We start from the raw sequence: 8,992 nt of genomic DNA, 5'->3' as shown, positions 1-8,992 counted from the left end.
TGAATTACATATAATAAATTATAATAATTTGTTTTAAAGTAAATTTACACATATGCCCGAGTTTTTCACTAATTTGTTTTTATATGAAACAATAGTCCTTTCCTTTTATTCTTAAATCATTTATAAAAACATTCATATTTCCGCAAAATACAATATTTGTTTGACTTGATTAGATCATAATCTCTTATTTTATTAAACCAACAAAAACTACAAAATAAAAATCAATATCTTCTCGCTTAAGTACAGATTCCGAGTTTGAATTCAACTCTGACTTCAACAATGTTAAATTCTTTTAATGAAAAGCTTTCATGTCAATTATAATTCTTAACGACTCGAGAGATTATCTTTGTAGTTGTGGAGAGATACCCAACTGAAAAAATATCCATAACTACATCAATTACCCTTTATTCCTAGTTTTTCTTTTTCTTCTCCTCCTCTGAGATTTGTTGATAACTTTATTTAAAATTATAGTTCATAAGTCATTCCCACTTTGACCATACGTTGTTGAGGAATATCAAATAGTTTTTCAGTCTCCCTCAAGTTTTTCTTCAAAAAGTTGTAAGAATAATCAATCATAATCCTCCTCCATATGCCAGCTCCTTTCCTAGCAATCACCTCATTTTCACCAACCAAGTGAACAACACCTGCCCTTGATGCTTGTTCAATTATTTCAATCTCTTTTTCAGCTCCCTCTTGTACTTTAGCTTCACCATCACTAACATCTTGTAAACAATAATTTTCATTGACAATAAACTCCTTTAACCTCTCAAGCATTAGCTTCTCAAAAGGCTCTTGCTCATTGCGGACATCGGTGTATCCATATCTAACAACACATCGGAATACATTGAGCTCTTTAGGCTGCACTCGGCGAAAGAGAAACCTTTCCTCTCTTTGGATTTTACTAATAGGCAAAGATTTGATTGTAACAAAGACAAGGACGGAATGAAGTGCAGGTACATTTTGAATAAAGTGCTCGAAAATTGGCGGAATACCTTGAACAAGCTCTGAGTAAAACATTGCAAGCCCTGGTAATCGGCATAAACTTGTGTCACAAGCAATGTCTCTGAGTTTCTCTTGAGAAATCTTGTGATCGAGTTCATAATAGTATTTCTTCCGATACACGTTATTCCAAATAAGCATAATGAACATTAGCAACACCGCGAATGCAAGAGGAAGATAACCTCCTTGGTCAAATTTGTATAAAACTGAACTTAAATAAATAAGCTCCACTGAACCAATGATGAGAGCATAGGCGATGACCAGTATTATGTGAGTGTTCCATATCAAGACCATGATTAGTATCAGAAAAGCAGATGTTAGTGTCATCACAAACACCACTGCTATCCCTGCATTGCACAAACTTGATCATTCAGAATTTTCATTGTTCCAAAATATTTTAGATCATATGAGGGCAAAAGAATTAGGAGCTACCATAGGCATTGCCGATTTCTGTTGTGGTTTTAAATCCAATAGTGATGGCAATACAAGCAATCATGAGGAAGTAATTAACTTCTGGAATATAAACTTGTCCTTCATACTTTTCCGATGTATGTATAATTTGCACCCGAGGAAAACATCCTAAGGATAGAGATTGTTGGATTATAGAAAAAGTCCCTGAGATCATGGCTTGAGATGCTATTATTGCTGCCAAAACAGCAACCACAAACATTGGCCAATACATAGGGCCTGCAACACATGAAAACCTTCACCAGTTAGCGGCTGCAACGCTGATTTTAGACCTGGAAATAATAAGGACTATGTTCATGATTCTAACTTGAAATTACCTGGTATGGACTTAAAGAATGTGGCACTAACAAGATCGTTGTTTTTGCGAAGAAATGCGGCTTGTCCAGCATAAGCAAAAATAAGAGCAGGATAAGTAACACAACACATACTTATCTGTATAGACCGAACTGTGAAATGTCCAACATCAGCAAATAACGCTTCAGCTCCTGCATGAATAAAAAACATTCTCATCAAATCTAGATTCTAGAGTTGATAAAAAGTGATTATTATTTGTATATATGATATGATTATGAACCTGTTGTACAGAGAACAATGCCACCAAGAGAAATCCATGCTTCTTTTTTATTCCTGACGAAATAATCTACTATGTATTTTGGATTTAATCCTTTTATAACTGATGCATCATACTTGATGAAATTGTATAGGCCAATCCCGGCAATGAGAGCGAACCATATACAGATTATGGGAGCAAAACTGTAACCAACTTTATCAGTTCCAAATCTCTGAACCATAAAAAGAAGAATCAAGATTGCCACTGATATCCAAACAATTTGATCTGCATATGCGGAACCAACACAAACCAAAATCATTGATTAAGAACTATCTAAATTCATAACCTGTACCTAAATTATAAAACAAGAGTACCTACTCTCAGTTATGCTGCTAGCAGCTTCCTTGATCCCTCCAACAGCGGATAATACTGTAACAAATGGAACAACATTGTTGGAACATTACGTGTGTTTATGTTTGTAGCGCGTACATCGATACTCAATGGTGTTTGTGACATTACTTACCAGATATGCAAGGGGTAAGAACACCGTCACCGATGACCATGGAAGTTCCGAGCAAAGTAGCAATTAAGAGGAAAGCCTTCGTACAGTGACTGTTCTCAAGCATAGATTTAAGCTTTGATGCCATCTTTTCACGGTTGTTTGGCAATTTCAGCTGATAATTAGACACTTGTGCGTCCTCTTCTTGTTTATTCGGAAGAAGTCCCACTTTGGCGTAACGGCATAGGAGAGAATACAAAGCAAATGTTCCACCTAAAAAATAATTATGTTCAAATTCAGATTGCTAGTTACTAAAAAAGCTCTAAAATTTTTATATTACCACAAAAATAAAAACTAATAATAGTCCTCACCATCGCCGTTATCGGTTGCCCTTAGGACGAAGAAAACATACTTGATCAAAGGAATGAGAGTGAGCGTGTAAAAGATTAAAGAAAAAACACCCAAGACATCATCGTTGTTCTTTATACCCTGTGGGAAGACACTTGAAAGCACATACATTGGCGAGGTTCCAATGTCTCCGTAAACTATTCCGAGACTTTGAAATGCCAGTTGTAGCATTAAGGTAGTTGATTCTCCCTGCTCAATCATGAATAATTAATTTGTCCATGAAAGTTGGAAAAGGTACCATGCATATGTCTAATACTAAAAATGGTTACACTCACTTACTTTCGGGTCACGGGAGTGAGAGGGGGTTCGAGCTTCGATTTCTAGAGAATCATTTCTTTTATACCTTCGAGTAGGATGGTTATTCTTTTCTATGTTGTCCATGTCGACAACCACGGCTTCTTCTTCTAAAGGCATTTTAGTCGAGGGAGAGAAGAGTGCGTATCTGGTTATAATCATGGAGGGATGGTTAAAATAGAGAAAATTAAAAAAGGAGTCAATCTTAAGCTCACATGAGATAAGTTTAAAGAAGGTGCAGTTTACCTTGATCACCAACAATTATGAATGTGCAAGCAAATTATGAACGGAAACAGTTACTAGTCATCAATAACAAACATGCAGCGGAGACTAGCTTGAAAAATATGAATATGTAAGAGAGTGAGATTGTTTGAGAAAGTGAGGGAAGGAGTTAGTTTTATGTTAGTTAGAAGAGAAAAATGTGGAAGAATTTGTTTTGAAAAATGGGAGTGATGGTTTTCCACAAACTTAGGCAAGTGGTAAAACTATCTTTACATTTACCTGCTTTCACCGCGGAATCAAACAAATTAACATGACTTGGTCAATTTAATAATAATAAAAAATTGACCTAGTCCACTTTCAAACTCCTGCTTAAAGTTCTTATGTATTTTATTTAAAAAATAATATATATATATATATATATATAGATATATATATATATATATATATATATATATATATATATATATATATATAATATATATATATATATATCTATATATATATATATATATATATATATATATATATATATATATATATATATATATATATATAATATATATATATATATATATTATATATATATATAGGGTCGTCCCAATCGATTGGAGGCATGTTCTATTTTAAAATTAGATATTTAATAGATAAAAATACAACAAATTAAAAAAAATATTTTACTTAATTTAAAATAAAATTAAATATATAGAAATAAAGATGATAAAAAATACTATGTAGAAATTTGATTTATCGAAGTTTAGTTATTCGCGTCTTTCTTCTCTTATCATCTTCGATTTATAAAAAAAAGTTTATACCATTTAATAAAAGTAAAAAATTCTTTGAATAATTTCCACAATATTAATAATGAAGTGTTTTATTTAATAAACAAACAACAATGGAAAATTATAAATTTTCAAAGTCTCACAACTACTATTTCAAATTTATTAATGTAGTGATTCACAATGATACAAAAATATAAATATTTTCAAAATTACATCTCAAATATTTTCATAGATCTATAAAATGTATTAATAAAAGAAAAACAAATTAATTAGGTTAACTGCGATATTAAATTTTAAATAAATTTAAATGTAATTTATTTAGTAAAAATATATATAAAATGTAAGAACAAGGAATCAAACCCAGATTGTATTACTACCAAAATAGTATGGTCACCACTAGACTACACTACAATCATATATTAAAATGGAATTAGTGATATATATTCGTTAGTCTTATATTTATATTGACCCTATCGATCAAATTTGGGAGTCTAAAAAGTCGGAGGCCCTGTGCGGTAGCACTCCTCGCACCCCCACAGGGCCGCCCCTAGATATGATATATATATATATAGATAGTATTATAGATATATACTATAAGATTATATATATATTATAGATATAGATATAGAATATATATATATTATATATATATATATTATATATAGATATAGATATATATATATATATATATATATAATATAATATATATTATATATGATATATTATAAGTATCGATATATATATATTATAGAATATATATATAGATATATATATATATATATATATATATATATTATATCTATATATAGATATATATATATATATTATATATATCATCTATCTATAGATATCTATATATATATCTATAGATCTATATATATCTATCTATATTATATATATTATATATATCTTATAATATATATATATATATCTATTAGATATATATATATATAACGGATCAGATGACATAAAAGTGTCAAACTTAATAATATAACATATCTGATAACTCTTTACCGCATATTCATATAACAAAATTCATCGTTGAATTGAAAACTATTATCATATAGATAATGTCTATAAAATTTAATATCACTAAAAAATCATTTGACATGTTAACAAGATACATAAAAACGAACGTCTTACAAACTTCATAAAACCATTAATTTTTATCATTTTCTTTAACATATCAAATATTTTTTTATTGATGTGAAATTTTATAGACGTGATCTATATGATAATAACTTTCAATTCAACGGTGAATTTTGTTATACGGACATATGGTGAAGAGTTATCAAAGATGTCATGTTACTAAGTTTGATATTTTGGTGTCATTTGATCCTGATCTTATATGATAAAAGAGAAAGGTAAATCCACTTAGGCAAAATGTATGGTCAAAGAAGATTAAAAAATACCAAGTATACAATCAAAAGAAGCAAAGTAATATACAAAATTATGCTATGTCCACCAAGAACCTAAACCGCCTTTGGTTTTTTATCTTCTCATTCTACCACCATAAAAATATTTTTATTTTATCGACATTCATCTTGTTGAGGAAATTTTTCACTAGGGAACATTGAATATTGTGGGACTTCTTCTTTTAGATAAATACCTTTGTGAGAGACACATCACATATTCACCTAAAAGATTACATTTTGTTAGTGCGTAAGAGACTTTTAGTGAGGAAAGAAAGAGAGAATAATAAAATAATGATTGTATTATTGAATTGAATGATAATACTGAATTACAAACTGTGTATTTATATACACCTAAGTGACTTGTATACTAAGTAAAATAACAAACTAAGTAATAAATCCTAAACCCTAATTAGCTTTGGGTTTGGGCCACACAACTCAACTTGAATTATATCTAATATCTCAACATACCCCCTATAATCCAAGTTGTGAAAACATATTAATCATTGTCGATCAGAACTATTCCTAATTTCTTTCTCAACGTTAGGAACTTGTCGATCTTCAATCCTTTGGTGAAAATATCGGCCAATTGTGCTTCACTTGAGCAATGTATTACTTCAAGTTCACCTTGATTTACCTTTTCCCTTAAGAAGTTAAATCTAGTTTCTATGTGCTTACTTCTTCCATGCAAAACGGGATTCTTCGTAAGATTTATGGCTGACTTGTTGTCGATATACAGTACCAGAGGTTTCTTCACTTCGACCTTGATCTCTTCCAACACAGATCTGATCCAAATTGCTTTACATGTAGCATAGGATCTTGCTATATATTCATGAAGGAGAAGGGCGATCCAAAACGCAATGGAATTTAAAAATTCTCCTTTAATGATCCTTACAAATGGGCATGATCAGTGATAGAATCGTTACCTCTTGTGGCGATTGTAACCTTTGGTGCAGATTTACGGAGCGATCACGAACGTTGAACGATGACAACGCCTCTACTCAGTCCACACGAACGGATTCCTTCAATCTCAGTGCTAGCTGCTACGAATGAAGGCTTTGAGTGAGAGAGAGTGAGAGAAACGAAATTGCAACTACTATAATGCTTCTACACAAGGGTTCTATTTATAGAACCACTTGTGTGGGCTACAACCTAAAAAGCCCACTCAAGTGTATACGGCCCATATCTTATAATATGCCAAAATCACTTAAGCGCGTGGTACCTTACCATATTTCTTATTCTACTTAAGTACATCGTACCTTACGATGTTCTATAATTCACTTAAGGGCACCGTACATTACGGTATTCCTTAATTACTCTATCTCTCATCAATCCGTCCTTTGTGTGTGACCCTATAGGTTTTCGCGGCATTGGCAATTATATTAAATCACGTATTTAACATAATAAACAGTGAGCAGTATCTAGCAACACGTCACTATTACCCAAGACACGAAAATGTCATGTGATCTGACAAATCCTTCTGTGATAATAATTATGTGTATAATTACCCTTTTTCCCTTATGTCTATATTGAACACAAGGCATAGATCGCGTCATTCCTTGTCCAGATCAATATTGGACCCATAGACATTTATCATGTTACGCAGGATGGGCAAATTCCATCTAGGTCACTCATGTCCCTTAGCATGCTTCATGGAGTACCCATCAACTATCTTTATGGTCATCCAGTTACGGACAACGTTTGATCAACAATAAGGCACTCGACTCTACATCTAAGATCCATAGTGGTTTCAGGCCGAAGGGTGGTATACACCACTATCACCATGAGAATAACTTATGACACTTTGCATAACATTCTATATAGTATTCTCATAGCGGGTCAATCCAGTATAAATATTACTCTTAATATTCATACCTATGTTTAAGACTTGATAACTCCTTATCCATGATCCATGAGATGTGATCATCAGTCTATATACATAATAGTCTTAATGCTTTAATGTTATCTCACTTCACAATAAAGCTCGACTACGGATACTTTAAGAATAGTGTCCTTATGTTTAATGTGATCTCATGATTAAGTCATACTTGATACATTAAACGGACTATCTATTCTAGGGACTTTATTAAACAAACATAATAAAGAAAAAGCCTTTTATTATTAATAAATAATTCGATACAAGTACGAAAAGTATTGGCCTCTAGGGCTTACACCAACAATTCAGCCTCACACAATGATAATGCCACCACAGATTCCTTTCTCGAGTACCATGAGATTGAGGCACCAAATTATTGAAAGAAACATCCAGTAGTGCTTTTTAGATCTTCCTTATCTCCACATCAATCAACATCTGAATAACAAGTAACCATAGCTTCTTTACTTTCAGTGTCTCATCGAAATAAAATTTCATAGTTTGTTGATCCTTATAAGTATCTCAGGATTCTTCTTGCAACCATCATATGTGACACCCTTGGTTCACTCATATATATGCTCACTAATTCGACTGAGAAACATATATCAGGTCGACTGTTGCACATGTATCTCTGAGATCCAATAATTTGTTTGACCAAAGTTGCATCGGTTTTGTCTTCCTCTCCATGCTTCTCAAACTTCAAATTTGGTTCGATAGGCGAAGATGCAGGAGTCAAATCATCCATCATGAATCTCTTGGGTATCTCCTTGACATACTTTCTTTGATGTAGCACCATAACTTGCTTCGACATTTGAAATTTCATGCCTAGGAAGTATGACAACTTTCCCAGATCCGACATTTCAAATTCCTTCTTCATCAGCTCTTTGAACTTTGACAATTTCTTCAAGTTATTTTTAGTTACTAGCAAGTCATCGACATATAAGCAGATGGTTGTTATATCTTGTGCCACAACTTGAACATAGACATCATACTCACAGATTTGCATTTGACGAATCCCAATTCGAGCAAGTACAAGTCGCTCTTCTTGTTCCATGCCCTAGGTGCCTGCTTGAGACTATAAAGTGCTTGTGAAACTTGTATACTTTCCTTTCTTCATCCTGAATCACAAATCCATGAGGTTGTGTGACATACACCTCTTCATCTAAAGGTTCATTCAAAAATACCAATTTCACATCTAAGTGAAATATCGACCAACCTTGCTTACATGCCAAGGCTAACACTAGTCGAACAGTTTCTAATCTTGCGATAGGTGAAAAGACTTTAGAGTAGTCGAGTCTTGCTCGCTGAAGAAATCCTCGAGCTACCAATCTCTCTGTATGTCTTTCTATCGACCCATCAACATTGTGCTTCAACTTAAACACCCACTCCACTTTGATAGCTTTTGTATGTGCTGAAATTCGACCAACTCCCATGTGTTCTTTCTTTCCATTGCTTGTAACTCTTCGACTATAGTTGACTTCCACTTCA

At 32.5% G+C, this 8,992-nt stretch overlaps 2 protein-coding genes across 2 annotated transcripts; both read right to left on the bottom strand.

Annotated features, from left to right (window-relative positions):
• Nucleotides 1-226: 226 nt before the first annotated feature.
• LOC127128931 (potassium transporter 5) lies at nt 227-3,571 on the bottom strand. The gene is made up of 9 exons (XM_051058283.1): nt 3,465-3,571; nt 3,204-3,366; nt 2,888-3,113; nt 2,541-2,789; nt 2,396-2,446; nt 2,042-2,302; nt 1,785-1,952; nt 1,432-1,686; nt 227-1,346 (listed from the first exon to the last, which is right to left on the bottom strand). The coding sequence occupies exons 2-9, from the start codon at nt 3,336-3,338 to the stop codon at nt 466-468; spliced, it is 2,226 nt and encodes a 741-aa protein (XP_050914240.1). The 5' UTR covers nt 3,339-3,366; nt 3,465-3,571; the 3' UTR covers nt 227-465.
• A 4,444-nt stretch (nt 3,572-8,015) lies between these two features.
• LOC127129765 (uncharacterized mitochondrial protein AtMg00810-like) lies at nt 8,016-8,558 on the bottom strand. The gene has a single exon (XM_051058893.1). The coding sequence runs from the start codon at nt 8,556-8,558 to the stop codon at nt 8,016-8,018; it is 543 nt and encodes a 180-aa protein (XP_050914850.1).
• Between the last annotated feature and the right edge of the window lie 434 nt (nt 8,559-8,992).

The sequence above is a fragment of the Lathyrus oleraceus genome, chromosome 3 (genome assembly GCF_024323335.1).
Source record: "Lathyrus oleraceus cultivar Zhongwan6 chromosome 3, CAAS_Psat_ZW6_1.0, whole genome shotgun sequence".
In the NCBI taxonomy this organism is placed as follows: domain Eukaryota; kingdom Viridiplantae; phylum Streptophyta; class Magnoliopsida; order Fabales; family Fabaceae; genus Lathyrus; species Lathyrus oleraceus.
The sequence above is the reverse complement of the archived record's forward strand: the minus strand, read 5'-3'. Positions and strand labels throughout refer to the sequence as shown.